This window comes from Condylura cristata, unplaced genomic scaffold (assembly GCF_000260355.1).
Source record: "Condylura cristata isolate star-nosed mole 26May11 unplaced genomic scaffold, ConCri1.0 scaffold00011, whole genome shotgun sequence".
Taxonomy (NCBI): Eukaryota; Metazoa; Chordata; class Mammalia; order Eulipotyphla; family Talpidae; genus Condylura; species Condylura cristata.
Window position 1 is genome coordinate 38,574,467 of NW_004567112.1, and position 17,124 is coordinate 38,591,590.

Consider the following 17,124-nt stretch of genomic DNA (forward strand, 5'->3'; position numbering starts at 1 on the left):
CCACTGTACTGCATACTTTATTTTTAAGATCTACTTATTGATGCATACAGAACTGGGGTACAGGCCAAAGGTGAGGGGAAGTGAGAGGCTTCACCAGAGACAAAGTGGGGAGCAGAACAGGCATCGACGAAATACACTGCTGAGGGGAGCAGAAGACGGGTCAGGAGAGGTCTGCCTCGCCATGTGGGTCACCTCCGGGGCCAGGGATCAAACTCGCACTGAAGCGACCGTGGCTAGCTTCACAGTGCAGCACTTCAATCTGTTGTGCCACCAGGAAGGGGCCCCTATACTGCATACTTTAAGCGGATGTATTACATAGTATGTGACTGTACCTCAATAAAGTTGTTTTTAAAAATGACACGCACACAGGAAGATGGAAGACACACGTGGAGATGAGACACGTGCACCAAGAGGACACAGCAATGATACACAGGCAACACTTGTGCAGGCAGACAACAGACACACGGAGATGACATTAAGGCACAAGGCACACAGACTCCCACTACCACCGAAGCATGAGTCAGCATGGCCGGGATGGAAGCCTGCAAAACTGAGATCCCATATAATTCGAAGCTGATGTGGACGCTCCAAGCCACAGGAGTTCTGCTGGAGGCTGGACTGCCAAGGCCTGGGCCCCAGCCAAGGAAATTCTGAAAGCTGAATCACCCGGAGCAGCAGCCTTGGGGACAAGCAAGAGGAAAGAGTTCTTGGAGGATGGGGCCAGGAACTGCCAGGCTTGTCCTCAGCTGGCACACCCTACTGTGCCCTACTTGGGCAACGTTCGAACTTGCAGAACAGCTCAAAGCCTAGGAAGAAACACCCAGAAGTGAGCACCCCCACCAACCAGAGGTCACTGTCTGGGATGGCCACTTGGCGCCACTTCCCAAGATCGTGACCTCTGCGCGTCCCACGCCCTGGGAGACACTACGTAAAAGGCTGCTGACGTCTTGCTGGGTCGGTGCCATTGGTATCAAGACTCCTTCTCTGGGAGAATCAATGTGATGGGTGTGGTGTAAATGCAGAGACCCCAGAGCCAGAATCCCTGAGTTCTGCCTTGTAGTCTTGGGCACGCTGTTTAACATCCCTGTGTAGGACTAAAAGCACCTGACTTGTGAGCTGCCCTACGGCACCTGGAGAGTTCGGAGCGGGCAGCAAGAGCTATGTAAGTACACGTTTGCTGCCATGACTGTCACCATCATCATTCAAAGGGGGCCTGGGAGCCCCATGGCTCAGGTGAGGAGCCAGAGTTCAGGGCAGAGAGAAGCTCTGCTGGGCCTGGCTCTGACCTGCTCAGATCCCCTGCCTATAAGAGGAAGACATCCCTGAGAAAACACACCCGCATTTGGGCATCTTGGGAGAAGGGGCCTTACTGAGGAGAGGAAGTTGGTTCAGGGCAATTTTTTTTTTTAAGATTTATTTATTTGTGCATACAGAACTGGGGTACAGGCCAGAGGCTCAGGGGCGGTGAGAGACTTCCCCAGAGACAGAGTGGGGAACAGAACAGGCAGATTGACGAAGTACACTGCTGAGGGGAGCAGCGGGCAGGTCAGGAGAGGTCTGCCACGCCATGTGGTCTCCTCCGGGGCAGGGGGCAAGCGGGAATCAAACTCATGCGGAAGCGGCTTTAGATTCTCAGTGCTGTGCTTCAACCCGCTCCGCCACCAGGGAGGGCCATGTTCAGGGCAATTTTAAAAGTAAGAAAGGACATGCACAGACAAAAGGCTGGTGGAAATGCACCCCGGCGCCAGGGAGCTCTCGTTGGGTAGCAGAGTTGTAGGCAAGTCCCTCCTCTTTAAACGTTCGGGAACCATCTACGTTTTCTATCATTCTCCTATCTGAAAAGAAAGTCACTTCTACACAGAGTATCTGCCTACCACAATGAGTTAAATAACTTTATGGCCGATTTTTAAACAAACACTTTTTCAAAGGAAAAAAAAGCCCAGTGGATCCCTCACTTTCTGCTATCCAGCCTCCCTGCGATGGGGTGTTGAGGCTGCATTTGGGGGTAGAACACTTGGGGGTCCCTCCTGGTCCAGCCCCTTCCCACATGGCCTCTCTAAGCCTCATCTGACGTTTCCACCTCCGAAGCCACAAGGCTGCTGGAATGAAATGTTGCAGGGGAAATAGCCCTCGTGAGGCCTGGCCGCAGCAGGCTGGTGTCCTTTCCCTTCCTTCCTTTGGCCTGGCTCTCCTGATGCCCCATGACCTGTCCCTGAATTTCCAGGCAGCTACAACAGTCGGCCCCACCCTAGATGTCCGTTAGAACCCCGGGCAAATGTGCATAACTAATGATGTCCACATCACACCCCAGACTAGTGGCTCTCTGTTCATAGGGCCCAGACATCAGTATTTTTTCAAAGTTGCCCAGCTTATCTGAAGATGCACCCAGGACTGGGAGCTACAAATCCAAATTCTGGAAGTGGCCACATAATGGAGTGGGACAAATGGGATGCTTCAGTGATGATCAGATTAACAGCGTTAATTAGCCGGACATAATGCAGGATACGGCAAGAAAGACAGGGAGGGATGAGCGCACAGGGGAGCGTGTCCTGACCGAGGGGGTCAGGGCTGGTCCTGACAGGGTGACTGCTCACCTCCCTGGCGATGGTGGTGTCTTCCCTAACTCAGCACCCTGCTCCCAGCTATGCCCCTGCTGTCTGTTCACCAGTATTGACCAGAGCAGTGCTGGCTTGTCCAGCCCTCACATGCTGCCCCTTGGGGAGGAGCCCAGCAGGCCCTGGGTGGTTGTGTGCCTCTTCCCCACACGGCTGTGGCCTCCTCCTTCCCTGAGGCTCTCTCTGGGCTCCCCCCTGCCAACCCCGACTGCTCTCCTGGAGGGGAACGCTGCTCCAGGAGCTGCCAGCCTGCTGCTTCTCTCCCCTGCCCTGGTACCTAGCTCAAAGGCCTCTCCCTGTGCTGTGAGATCAAGGACTGCACGTGAATTGCGCCTTAGGGGCTGTCATGCACCCTCATCGTCTTCTCTGGGAGTGAAGAATGATTTGTCAAAATTGCCCTGAGTGGCGTTGGGGGCCAGGAGGTGGGTAGGGGGGCTGTGATCTGCGGGGCAGCCAGTGGCAAGTCAACAATGGCATAGCCACCTGGCTAGCAAGTCCAGAGTACGGAGGGTGAGGACGCGGCATAGCAGCACCTGCGTGACAAGGATGAGGGTGAAGAAGGCGACGATCGGTCTATTCTCCAGCTGGGTAGAGAATGATGCTGCTCAGCTCTACACAGCCTGAGAAGTATTAATAAAGGAAGAGCACTTCTTTATCCTGACACCTCCCCACATACCTGCAGGGACAGGGAACCTCGGGTGCTCAGCTACTCCCCATCTGCTACAGACCCCACATTGTGCCCGGCCAAAATCAAGGGTAGACCCTGCCAGGCTGGAAACCACCTCCAGTTTCCACCGCCCATGCCCAGGCACCATGTGATGCTCAGGCTTCCCCCTCTGTTGCCACCACCACGGCCCACCAAGCTTGAGACCTGGAACTCAGCCTCGCCCCCTCCTGCACCCGGAGCCCCCGTGGCGGTGGCAGCTTCGTGAGACAGGAAGGAGCCTCAAATGCCAGGCGGCGTGGCTGCCAGGCCCTATGCTGAGAAGCGGCTCCCGGCATGGAGGCCTTGCAGCAATAGCCTGTGGCTCAGAAGCACGTCAGCTCACAGGGGGCAGCTCCAGGCTGCCAGGCCCTCCCACACTGGAAGCTGGCACCCAGCAGGTCACTTGTCCCTCCCAGACCTTCCCTCCATCTGTCCGTCAGCCTGGCCTGGAGGATGCTGACTTGGTTTTAAACCATGCCCTCCTGTACAAACTCATGCATGTAAAATGCTTGCCACCGAGCACAGGAGATTGGACAGGAGTGACCTGGACACTGAACTCCTGTGCCCAGCCAGCACTCGCTCGGGTGCCTGGCACTCTCACCTCTTTCCAGGCCTCTCAGAACGCTGACGCTTCACTGAAGCTTGCCTCGGGCCCTTCGCTGGGCTCCTGATTCACATGTTCACGTACATCTCTGCAATTCTATTCTCCCTGAACCTCTGTCTGCAAAAGTGTTCATCTACGCATCCATTCACCCATCAGTTAACTACTGGATGCTGCAGAGACAGCTCCATACCTGGGTCAACACGCTAGTGAGGGCTGCGGCAGGTGATCAATCAGCAGAAGTCAGGCAGGCCAGCTGAAAACGGCCGTGGAGAAAAACGGAGCCACAGGGAGGGCTGGAGGCAAAATTTTGCGTATGGGAGTCAAGGTGGGAGTCAGATGGTGAGCTAAGCGCCAGGGCAGGGGACAGGAGCAGCAGGCTGGCAGGTCCTGGAGCAGCGTTCCCCTCCAGGAGAGCAGTTGGGGTTGGGGGGAGCCCAGAGAGAGCCTCAGGGGATGGAGGAGGCCACAGCCGTGTGGGGAAGAGGCACGACCGCCCAGGGCCTGCTGGGCTCCTCCCCAAGGGGCAGCATGCGAGGGCTGGACAAGCCAGCACTGCTCTGGTCAATACTGGTGAACAGACAGCAGGGGCATAGCTGGGAGCAGGGCGCTGAGTTAGGGAAGACACCACCATCGCCAGGGAGAAAGAGGGAGCCCTGACCACGCCAGTACTTGTTATTATTAAGTCTGTTTCTTTCTTTTGGGGATTATCGGCAACAAAACCCCCCTACTGTGGCCATGTGGGATCTGCTCTTTTCCGAGACCCACGTATGTTCACATGGCCTCCGTGGCTGTTCTGCCAGGAATACCCCAGCCCAGCTCAAACGTCACACCATCACTGCTCCCCACTCTGGGCCTCTAGTGACTCTTGGCAGGTGCCCATCAGATGTGTCTGTCTGTCCCCTCTTCTAAATGTGAGCTCCAAAGGACAAGTTCTGATTCCACAGTGGGGTCAACTTCAAAAGGAAGCCACCTAAGTAAACCTCCTTGAGGCCGGCCTCCAGCACAAACTCCCCTGGCACACTGCCGTAGAGGAGAGATCTGCTTTCCTACAACACGTGGCTGTGGCTTACGGGTCGGTGTGTTTTACCTCAAGTCTCCCATCCCCGGGGTGGCAGTGATGAGGTGACAAAGTATCGAGTGCTCAAGGCACCCAGGCAGGCAGCCTGCAGCTACTTAGGGCTGAGCAACTATTCCAGAGTATGGGCTCCTGCCAGGGCTTTAAGGGCAAAAACAAAGCTCAGTTATAGGGAGGGATGACTTGGTGGGGGGGGGGGCAGCATTTTCTGGATAAATCAAAGATTTAAATAATTGCTTGACTTAAAAGCAAATCTGACAATAACTTCAAGCAGCCAGCTCCTGGCAAACGCTCCTATCTTTCAATGCTTCTCTAAAAAAAGCCCATTTTACAGGCCCCTTAACCGTGTTACCGAAAGTCAAAGAACATGAGACCTAAGTGTTTCTACTATTCCATGACAAGTAGTGTGGTGTAACATTACTGCATCCCCCACCCCCACTCCCATTTAGTTTGAAAGTGATAAAACAGAGGTAGTGATGACTTAGGGATAAGAAACATCCAGAACAGTCTGTTTGTGCTTCAATTCTGCCGACCGGGCCATTGACATTAGCTTATTTTCAGTTGGCATCTCAGTTTTAGGAAGGACCATGCCATTGCAGGAATTGAGAGAGCCCACAGCTTCATTGACATCACTGCTGGAATTTGCTGCATCCTTTTCCACCGACCCAGGAGAGGCCATGTGGTGGGCTGGTGGAGGGTGAACTGGTATAGGAGTCAGGGGTCCAGACCCCAGTGACCCAGACAGTGGCCTGCTATTTGAGCCTGGGTGAGTCTCTTCTTTCTCTGCGTCCAGCTTCCTTATCTGGAGAGTGAAGAAGAGACTGAGGAATCCCAAAGCCTCTCCCAGTGGCAGCTACCCATACCTCAGGCCAAAGTCAGGGTTTCTCATAAGGCAGGTTTTCCAGGACGATTTGTGCTGACAGGGAGTTCCTCAAAACGAACCAATATGGAAATACCACTATTGTTCACATTGTTCCTTAAGGTTTTGAAGGCAGAGCAAGGCCTGTACGCTGCAGATGGAATGCTGGGCCTGGCAGATGACTTGGGAACAGCCCACAACAGAGTCTAGGGAATGCAGGAATTCCCCGAGTGCTCCACCACCGGAAGCCCACTCCAGGCCTACCGCTCTGAGGCTGGGAGCTGGAAGGCAAGAGCAGTCCGCAGAACACCCCACAGGCCACCCTTCCTCCAGCCAGCCTGAAGAGGCCAGAAGACACCCCCCAACTGTGGTGGCTGGAATGGGAGGCCGGCTCTGCTCGGAAGGAACAGCAGTGAGGTGATGTCTGACTTTTATTCCATATCATAAATAAGTTATTAATCCAGGGCAGACAGCAAGGCACAGCCGTGGGAGGCGTAACTGTAACATCAAACGGCCCAGCAGACTGGAAAACCACCGAGGACCCAGCTCCTGGAAGTCCTCAGACAGAGGCCCAGACAGGATGGGCCTTCTGGGAGGAGAGAAGAACACTGGCGTGGACATAAGGGAGGGCCAGGACCCGGAAGCCACCCCCCTGCGGGTCCTGCCTCAGTTTCTGCCTTCATTCCAAGACCGCAAGAACCATTGTATAGTTCTAGGCCATACGACAGCACCTAAACTTCATCAAAACTATGAGGCAGGACACGCTCTTCAGATACAGAAATTAAGGCTCAGGGGGGTCTCAATTTGATTAAGAAAAATGATTGTGAATGGCTGCGACAATTCCTCCTGGTCCCATGGGCCCCCCCTTTTGAATGTGACTTTGTCGCTCCCCCTTTGATAGGTGAAGTCCACTCCCCCATTCTCAGGAAATCTAGTCTGGCTCACTCTGACCAGCAGGATGCACTGACACAACATTATACAACTTCCGAGGTTAGACCTTTGGGAGGCCTGACAAGAAGCCAGCCCTGCCTACCAGAGCATGAGCACCCATCACGAGGAGATCAGAGTCACCCGGCCACCAGCTCACCCAGCGTGTGCCTGAGGCCGATTAGACCTTGCCCAGCTCCGGCCACAGCCCCAGCGAAGTCCAGGAGCAACCAGCAGAGGAACCACCGCTTGCCAGAGGGGCCATTATTTGTTGCTTTAAGTTCCTCAGTTCTCGGTTGGCTTACCACACAGCAGTGCGTAGGGATTAGTCACTCAGGTTCCCCACACTGCCTAGAAAGCCTTGTTCCCATCTCCCAGAACTGCCCTACCTCTGCAGCTGGGCGCTCACACCCCCAATCAGGGAGCAGCCGAGAAGACATGCTCACCCAAAAAGGGCTGCAGGGTCCTCCCTGGTGGCCAGCGGCTTAAAGCACAGCGCTAAGAGGCTAAGCCACTTGAGCATGAGTTTGATCCCGGCCCTGGAGGCGAACTCTCCTGACCCGCCCTGATGGACCTCTCCTGACTCGCCCGCTGCTCCACTCCTCAGTGTACTTCGTCAATCTGCCAGTTCTGCTCCCCACTCTGTCTCTGGTGAACGCTCTCACTGTCCCTGCACCTCTGGCTTGTACCCCAGTTCTGTATGCATAAATAAATCTTTGAGGTGGGGTCACCTCCCACCTCAAACCCACAGTCTCCATGGTAGAGAGCGTAGAGAGGGGTCCCAAGTGCTCTTTCTCACCTAAGAAATGGTTTCATGCTGGGGTCACAAGGACACACAAGTGACTAATCTCAGGAACCAATGGGAAGATGACGGTCAGGAATGCAAAGTGGGGCGAAAGCAAATTGCACAGTGAAAAGAACCAGCAGGCCTGGGTGGGGTTGATATCAGGTTGGCCTGCCCAACAGAAGGCCTATAGACCCCTCTGGGGTCTTGACATCCTCCTCTTTCCCACACTCACCGCCCCTTCCCCCCTACCATAGAGAACTGTGCTAATAGGCCCTTTGCAGATATAAGGGCTCCATGAAGTGACTACTATTATAATCCCCACTTTACAGATGACAAAACTGAGGCACAGAGTGATCTAATCATTGCCCAAGGCAACAAGGCTTGCAAAAAGCAGGGTTAGGACTGCAACCCAAGTCATCTGGATCCAGGGAGTGGGTGCCCATCCCTTGCACATACTGGCAATCCACCACCCTGCTCTGATTCTCCTTAAAACACTCAAAGACCTGCGATGCCAGGTTGGCACTCCCTTTGTGTGGCATCTCCAGTTTGTCACAATCGCCTTTCCTGCTACTCTATCTGGCCCGATGCTCCTTCTCAAGTTACTCCCTGCTGCTGGAGGCATCTGAAATGAGGATTTCCTGTGCGCCATGAGCCCAGCCAGGTACTCAGAGATAGGCAAACATTTAAGACTAAGTCCCTGATTCCTGCGGTCAGGTGGCTGAGATGGGGATGCATCCGGCAGAAGGAAGAGGAAGGCAGGCACCGCTGGAGCTGTGGGCAGCATGAACAGAGGCCAGGAGGCCAAAAGTGAGGCTGGAGCACTATCCTGGCGGGGGCGAGGGTGGGAGTGGGTGAATGCACAGCAGGAGCCACCATGGAGACTGGAGAGGTGGAGCGAGGCGGTGATGCCTGCCCCAACATGGGGCCCACACCACTGCCCCTCCCAGGTTCTCAGCAAAGTCGTGTGAGGGCAAGTGGCCTGCAGGCAAAGATGTATAGGGACAGGCCAACTGGTGGCTGGGCGAGGGCCCTGCTGAAGCGCTAGCTTCACACGCCAATCCCCAGGGCAGGGTGGACAGCAGGGCGGGGAATAGGGGATGCTTCCCCAAAAGCTGTCAGGACAGCCCATGCATGCCCCAGCCAGAAGGGTCTAGCCCCTGGGACAAGGCAGTACTGGCGTAAGGACGACAGGGAGCCACAGGCTGTTTCACCAGCCTGCAGCTGGGAAGATAAGCATCTTCCCCGAACTAATGTGACTCCTGCTTAGCAACGGCCCGTGTCTCCCTGCGGCCATGGTGAGTCTGCGCTCCGTGGTGAGGCAGAGTTTCCAAACTGCATGTTCACCACTCCCCTTCCCCGTGGAGAGCCAGCGTGACTTGCCATTTCCTGAATCCTGCAAAAAAACAGGAGTTCTTTCCCTGAAGAATGCCTATCTCCTGGCATTAGAACTCCTATTAATGCTTTAAAACCCGGTCCACATGTTCCCCAGGAAGCCTTCTCTGAGCGCATCTCCACCTCAGGGTTCACCTCCAGGCCACTGACGCACACAGTATGTTCCCCTGCCCTCCCACAAAGCACAAACGTTTAGTGAGGTCTGTATTGCTTCCCATTGCCTGCTCTGTGCTCCACTCTTCTTTCAACTGGGGGATTCTGGAGTAAAGGGAAAGGGCTGTGGCACCCCCCACCCTGGACCCACTCAAGGGCCAAGCTCTGGGCAGGGGACCACATACTGTCCACGGAATCTTCCACTGGGCACCTCTCAGCCTCCTCCTTCCCAGGAAGCATCTGGAGTCGCTGCAGACCAACCAGGTACTCACACCCACGCATTTTCAGCTGACCTACAAGATCAGCAAGCACCATTCAGTCCACTCTGCAGAGAAGCTGCCCCAGCAGAGGGGAGTCAAACCGGGCAGCAGAAGTGGCCTCGGATCACAGCAAACGAACACTGACAATCTCGTACCACTGCGATAAGAGGACTCTCGCGATACTGATAGTATTTTTCACTATGAACAATAACAGTGACTACTATAGGAATTACTGTTAAAAAGTAATAACTGTTACCGTTAATAATCACTAAAACAATCTTTTAAAACTTCTAGGTGCACTAGACCCTGCACTTTTTGGCACTGAATCCTCTGAACGACCCTATAGACCATTGTTCTTCTCCCACCTTTACAAACGAGGAGTCCACGCACAGAGAGGTTGAGAACTTCTCCAAAGTCACACAGCCAGTCTGCAATAGTGTGAGGAGACTCCCCCTCCTCCCACCAACTACGACCCCACACTCTCATAATCAGCGCTAACAATGCCTGTCTGGGGCTTTCTCGAAGCCAGGCACTTACTTTATGTAACAACCTCATTGAAATAGGATTCATGTGCCATACAATTCACCCATTTAGAGTTCAGAATTTAATGGTTTTCAGTATAAGCACACAACTGTGCAGCCACCACCGCAATCAATTTTATAAGATTTCATCACTCCCTACAGACCCTTGAACCAGCAACCCCCCCCCCCCCCCCCCCCCCATAATCCCATTTCCAAGGCAGGACTCAGGCTCAGAGAGCTTCTGTATTGTGTGCCCACAGTGGCAGGAGTGAGATGGCAGGGCTGGGGTGTAGCCTTCCTGCCCCCCCCCACGCTGCCTGCCAGGGGTCTACTCGGTGTAACCCACTAAATATGCATCTGCAGAGGGTGGAAAATGGAACCAGATGGTGACAGATCTTACACATGCAGCTGCCTCCATGCCAGTCCCATGACTCACAGGGACGCTGAAGGCAAAGAGGGACAGGCCGCACAGCTAAACTCCCATGACCCCAGGGCAAGACCAGCAAGGCCCAGGTCTCAGGACAGCCGAGATGACAGCGAGAGATGCTGGCTGCCCTCCTGGAGGCTGGTTCTGGAGGGGCGCAGCCCCACAGAAAAGCAAGGACCACACCCTGCTCACCCCGACCCTGCACCCCACAGACCCCCCCCAGGACCCAAAAAGAGCTGCCCCTCACCCCAGTCTTCATAGTCTTCCCAGGAATTCAGAGACACAATCGCTAACAGAGGGTCCTTCTGCATCTGGCCCCCAAATGGGGCTCCTGAGATAACACAAGCCCTCCCTGCAGCCCTCAGAGGTTGGGGACCATTGAGCTTTGGGACTGTAGCAGTGACCAGCAAAGCTCCCTAAGGCTGAGCTCTGAAGAATGGTCCTTGGATTGCTCCCCCAATCTGGGACTCTGACAGCTGCCTCCACCTCCAGAGGAAACACTTCGCAGGTAGGACTGAGCCTTCTCCAAGTCCCTGTGTCCTTCCCCCAAATAGCCTGAAGTTATTAGATCAGCTGTTCTCTCTGCTGGCCAGAAGCTTAGCATTTTCTTTCACGTTTATGATGATGGAACAGTCTGGCCACCTCCTCCAGAGAGCCTCCCTAGGTGCCCGGCCATAATAAATTCATCCTGCCTTCTGCTGCTGAACCATTCGAGAGTATCTGTTTGCTTATATGTCTGGGTCCCCACTAGCCTTATAAACATCCAAGGCAGGGGTCCTGGGTTCCTCATTCCTGCATCCCGCCTGACTCCCCAGAATGTGACACACCAGGCCCTCTAGAAGAGCAGATAGAAAGTGAAGTCCCTTCCTTCACCTCCAGGCATTCACAGTGCATAGAACTTTCCCAGCATCTATCCCAGGGACCTGTTGGTGAGTGACGAGGTTAGAAGTGCAAAGGGGCAGCAAGCACTGGCTGCTTTCCAGTTAGTCATGAGGATCAGCCGCCCGCTAAGAGGCCATACTCCTCACAGAGCAGGTAAGAGGCCAAAGGGCTGTGAGACTGGCCACACAGCAGAGGGAGGGGCTTGTTCAAGATCAGCTGACCACCGGAAGGATGCTCGGCCAGGAGCCTCCCACTCAGGACTGGGATCTTCCCTCTGTGTCTTCAGCCTAGCCCAGGCCTGGCACAGAGCAGGCCCCTGACCTGACCAAGACAGAAGAGGCATCTATCTATAGGTTTACAGGTGTCTCATTTCGGACTTCTCCAGCAAGGCCTGCCCCATCATGCCACACTGGGAAGGGAATCTGAGCTCATCTGTTCCAGCCTCAGGGAGGCACCCATGAAGTAAGAGAGGCCCCAAAAGAGAAGGTAGTTTGCTCATGGTCACACAGTCCAGACACTTCCCAGACAGCAAGCCGCTCCAGCCCCATCCTGTCCACCCTCTCCTACCCTGCCTTTCCCTGAGGGTCCAAACCAGGCCGCCTACCCAGCACATCTAGTATGGTGCCTAAACTTTTCCTTCTGCTTGGAATTCCTTTCCCATCCTCTGGTCCCAGCAAACTTCCACTCATCCTTCAAGGCCCAATTCAAGTATCAGCCTTTTCTGACACCAAAGATAACAATCATTAGAATTTAGGGAGTACCTATCTCCACTGTGTTCTGGAAAAGCAACAAGTTAACAATGAAACTTCCCGAGGGGCCTCCCCTGTTTAGCAATCAAGTTCCTCAAAGACCCCTAAAGCAGTGTACCCACAATCCATGTGACACACCCATATAAAAGGGGCAAAAAGGCCGTGTAAGGTCTACTGTCCTGGACTAACAGAAGCTACATGTATTGTCTTCATAGCTCCCCTGTGCTTCAGTTTGCTCATCTACACAATGAGGAAAGTTAACGGCTGTGCCTGGGCCTCGGGAAGGACTCGCTTGTGCAGCTGTTACTGTCTGAGTCACTTCCATTTTCTTCCATCTCACTGGGGCCTTTCCTGAGACCCGTGCTCCGTGTATCATGTTTTGAATGAATGATTCTGGCATCTGAAATGTTAAAAAAAAGATGTGATTGAGATCCAGAGACCACATAAAGTCATAGCACTGCACTCCTCAGAAAAGTTGCACTGTGGTCTCTTGGTCCAAATGGGAGCTCGGCTGGATCACTGAGAAACAGCCCTTCTCTCATGGGGACACAGGGCAGTTTTCAGGAATTGGCTGGAAGAGAGGAGAGTCCTGCTTTGGACTGGCTTCCCTGACAGAGGCCTAGATGGGGAGGCCTTCGAGAACAGGCTCTGGAAACAGTCAAGGGCACAGGAGTGGCCTGAGGGTTAGGTAGCAAGGGGGGGGCCCAACCCAGGGTCCATTTCTGCCCCCCACTAAAAACAGAGGGACCAAGGTGAGCTACTCCCTGGAGCCTCTATTCTGCTGCAGAGTAGGTCTCTGGAGCCTATCCATAGTCAGCCTCTGAGAACAGATCTGGCCTCTGTGACGTTACACAGAATGACGCTGCCTGCCAGGAGACATCAGCTACGGCCCTTCTCTGGACAAATAAGAACAGCAAAGCCCAGAGATAGGGGGTGCCTCTCCCAGATCTTACAACTGATGAGAACATCGGCTCAGAGGCCACCTCGAAGCACGTCAGCAAAGCCTGCCCTCAGGCATACTTCAAAGCCCCCACTCCCAGCAAGCAGAGTGACCTTTCTACCATGTATCCTGCCCTGCATGGCCACGCAAGCTGCTTTAGAGAGCGCCAGGTCGGGACCTACGTGGCCCTAGTCCCTGTCCCATAGAACAGTCGGTTAACGGGCTGCTGCAGTGACTCAGTGACAAGGAAGCTCCCAGGGGGCACCGTTCCTTCTTACAGGTGGCAAACAGCCATCTAGGCCTTTGTTCAGGTTCCCAGTGTCCATTTATGGAGGCTGTCAAGAAGAGGGAGGCCCAGCCCTGCCACTGAATGGCTCACATTCTATGTGGTCTTGGCTATGGGGTTCACCGTGTGATGCAGCCAAGTCTGGATTGTACAAGAGCTTTCCTCTCTCCATCCTCTCTCCATCTGCAAGGACAGTGCTTTGTGGGTGTTTGCATGCATTACTTCAGATTTTCAACCTAAGTGTGTGGCCACTGTACAGCCCCAGCCAGCAGGCTGACCCAGGGCTCCCGCTGCACAGAACCGCTAAGCCAGGGCAAGCAGGCAGCTGAGGTCAGCCAGTCCGCCAGGATCCCAGCCTTCCCCAGCCGGCCTTACAACCTGGTTTTCAGTCTTGCAGCTCAGGTGACTGCAGCTCAGGTGACTGCAGTGCCAGTTCACCTTTGATGCCCCAAACATTGCCTCTCAGTGGGGCCCTCTTGCCTCAATGGGCCAAAAGTTCATTGCTCAGAAGGCAAGACATCTACTCTTTCTCTATAAAGCACAGGTATACACAGCATAGAACAGATATCCAGCATATTTGTGGTGTTAACATTTCATGAGCAAATGATTACAAATGTCCACAAAGTTTCTTCAGTGGAGGTTAATAATAAAAGAAAGATCCAGAAACACAGGCCCAGATAAAGGCAGTGGTGACACTCAGCAGGAAGACACCTGTTGAGGAGATGTGATAAGTGAGGAAAGGCCCTGCTCCAGTCCTCTCCCCGCCTCACCCCTCCTCACAGCAGACGGGCAGACGGGGCAGGAAGCCTGGGCACATCAGCTCCTAGCTGATGCTGCAAAGTCAAGACCACAGGCAGAGCACCCATGGGTGCTGACGAGGGTCTGATGCACCTGGTGGCGGGCGAGGGGAAGCAGACGCTGCCTGAGTTGAGAGTGAGGAAGGGATGTCCCCCTCGACTCTCTGGTCCACAACTTGGGATCAACTACCAGGTACCCCAAGTGCCTGAGGGACTAAGGAAGGGAACTGACCAGGCAGGGTGCCAGGTACGGGCAAGCTAAGTTTGGGACCAGAACAAGCGGAGATAAGGGAGGAAAGAAGCAGTAAGAGGAGCCCTGGGCTCGTGCTCAGGAAGCCCAGCCCAGAGCCGGCCGCCGCCCTCTGGGGCAGCTCAGGGCCTCAGCACAGCATGTCAGCTCGAGTCTCCCTGGAGCACTCGATGCCTCAGCGCCTGAAGTGTGCTGGGCAGCGGGACCTGAGCAGTCGACAGAGGCATGTGAGTAAACCCTGCTTCATACACAGGGAAAGACCAGAGAGGGCCAGTCAGTAGTAACCCAAAGCCTCAGAGTGAGTGAGAAGCACAGCCAGGACTCAACCCCTGTGCAGCCCGCCTTCCTCACCCCTGCTTTTATCTGGGCTTGAGATTCAGGTAAGATGCAGTCCTGGAAGACAGATGAGTGGGATACACAAGACAGGCTCTCTCCTAACTCAGTCGCTTCCCCCTGACAGAGCCTGGTGGCCGGGGTGGGCGTGAGGATCTCTCTCCAGAAGGCAGCACAGCCCCTGACTTGGCTCAGACTCTACACTGGGCCCCACAAGCCAAGGAGAAAACCACTGACTTGGCTGAGGCCGCTAGTGATTGGGGAAGACGGGCGGCAGGGTGGGGGTTTGGGGGGTAGTGCAGCCTGATGTAAGGCTTGTCCCTTACCAATCCATCACAGTTGCTGATGGCGACAGTCGCCCCTGGCATGCCGGTGATACTCCCAGTGTAGATACACTCCTGCCGCAAGGGCTGCCGGAACAGCTCCCGAAAGTCCTCCTGCCACTCCACCGAGGCTCCGGGCACCACCAGCCGCCGGTTGGGCTGCAGGCGCAGGTGCAATTCTTCCCCAAAAACAGTGACATTGAAGTACAGGAAGGAGCGGGCTGCACTGCTGGGCTGCGGGGTGGCCCCCTCAGGGTGCAGGGGGCTGCGGGCCACCCGGAGGTGACTGGCGTGTGATGGAGATGCGGGTGCCCTATCCGCTGCCTGGCTCCCCGCAGAGGCTGCTGCCGGCCCAGACACCACATGGGAAAGGAAGCGTCCCCGGAAATCTGTGCTGCAGGGCACTGTCACTCCATAGTCACTGAGCTTTCGGGAGAAGGACAGCACTGTGGGAAGGAAACAAAGAGTCACTTCAGTAGCGTTGGTGCAGAGGTAAGGGGACAATCCCGAGGGGCCAGTGGGGGGAGCTGCAACCTGAGTGTCACCTGGGAAGAACCATCTCGCTCGAGTTCATCTATTTCTCATTCATGCATCGCTTCCTGAGCCCCTGGACTGCTGCACTTGGGTGAATGGTGTTCAAGTACTTTGTGGGCATAAACTACTCCCTGTCGTCCCCAGGTCCTTGTTAACGTAGCAAAAAAAACCAAATGAGGCCAAACAGAGTCCTGTCACTCTAGCAACAAGCCTTCAACCTCCAGCACTGTCGGAAAGCACTGAAATTCCCCCAAAGCCCCCAGGGCAGAGAGGGAAGGCCCGATCTGCCCGGACGCCTTCACTGCTGCCGTCACTGGCCCGGCCTGGGGTAGGGCCTCCTCACCAAGCTCCCAGAACACAGCTGGCAAAACAAACACACCTAGAAACCCAGGGGATCCGGGGCACGCGTCGAGGAGAAAGGAGGAGCTGGAGAGGGAAGAGACAGAGTGCAGCTTCTATATTTTTCCAAGTTTAGAAAGAAACCCTTTTAAAGCAGCACAGTGGCCTCTGGCCCAGACCCAAAGCGGATAAATATAGATCTTCAAAAATAAAAGGAGACACACCGGGTGACCTGCCCACTTGGGCTGAATCAAGTGTGAGGTCATGGCCCCAAGCACCAGGCTGCAGGCCAGCAGCCCCATCCTCACACAGCATTCCCTGAGCCCAGCCAGGCTAGGCAGGAATGACAGCTCCCTGGCTTCCAGGCCTAGTGATTCATGGATACGAGTTTAGGAGGAATTTTCATTTCCACAAGGCTCTATCTCTTGTCTCCCAGCTCTCTTCATGGCACTAATAAAAGCTAGAAAATGATGTGCCTTGAAAATCCCTTATGCCCAAGGCAGTTAAAGGTGGAGAATGCTAACTCCTCCCATATCACCCATTACAGCAGAAGGTCCCCCAAGACTTCTGCTAGGCAAACCCTGCTTTGGTACAAGATCAGAGACACAGACAAGCAGATAACCTGCCTGGAAATGACCACAGACACCCTCCCCATGCTCACACAAGATGAGGGTGGGCTGCGTCTGGCCTGAGTATGAAAGAAAGGGTTTGTGCGCAGGGGGAGACGATGCTGGGGCAGGGGGGAGACAGGTGTGTTCCTGTGTAGGAGTGTGAGTGTCCTGTGTTCACCAGGGCGCTGGGCAACCACCTGCCACATGGATTCTGTAGGTGACAGTCGGACACATGCACACACATTCAGCCCAGAGCCCGCAACCCACAAAAACTTGGAGCTGAAAACGCTGCAGAAGAGAGAGACAGCGACAGAGAGACAGAGAGAGGTTTTCCCTAAGAAGAGAGTCCGTTTTCCAGATCGTTTCCTGGGGTCTCACTCATCAGCTCCTGTGCCAGAAAAGGAGAGAAATCTTGGAACAGAGCAGGAGACTCAAAGGAAAGCGAGTCCCGCCCCACTGTGCAACCGCCTCCCAACTGCTCGATCGCTGCCCGGTTCCTCCAGCACCCTTGGGTCACCCTGGCCCGCGTGCACCCCGGACCCCACACGCCCCCGCGCGCCCGACCAGCACGCACCTGGGGTCCGGCTGCCCCCAGCCGCGCAGAGCGCACAGTGTAGGGGCAGCAGGCAGGACAGCAGCGCACGGAGCGGAGCCATGTGCCTACACTGAGACGCGGGCCCGGCGCTCTGGGCTGCAGGCGAGGTTGCGGCGCGACCCCGGCTGCCCGTCCCTGGGTCGGCTGGCCAGCGCCTCC

General features: G+C 55.0%; 1 protein-coding gene across 2 annotated transcripts in view; it reads right to left on the minus strand.

The window, feature by feature from the left end:
- Nucleotides 1-17,026, minus strand: part of ADAMTS14 (ADAM metallopeptidase with thrombospondin type 1 motif, 14) — a 70,074-nt gene extending 53,048 nt beyond the window's left edge. For both annotated transcript variants that reach the window (XM_004680802.1, XM_004680803.1), the window contains exons 1-2: nucleotides 16,945-17,026; nucleotides 14,890-15,332 (exon numbers count right to left, since the gene is read on the minus strand). In XM_004680802.1, coding sequence (XP_004680859.1) covers nucleotides 14,890-15,332; nucleotides 16,945-17,026 — 525 coding nt within the window. The remainder of the gene's footprint in view (nucleotides 1-14,889; nucleotides 15,333-16,944) is intronic.
- Nucleotides 17,027-17,124: the final 98 nt, after the last annotated feature.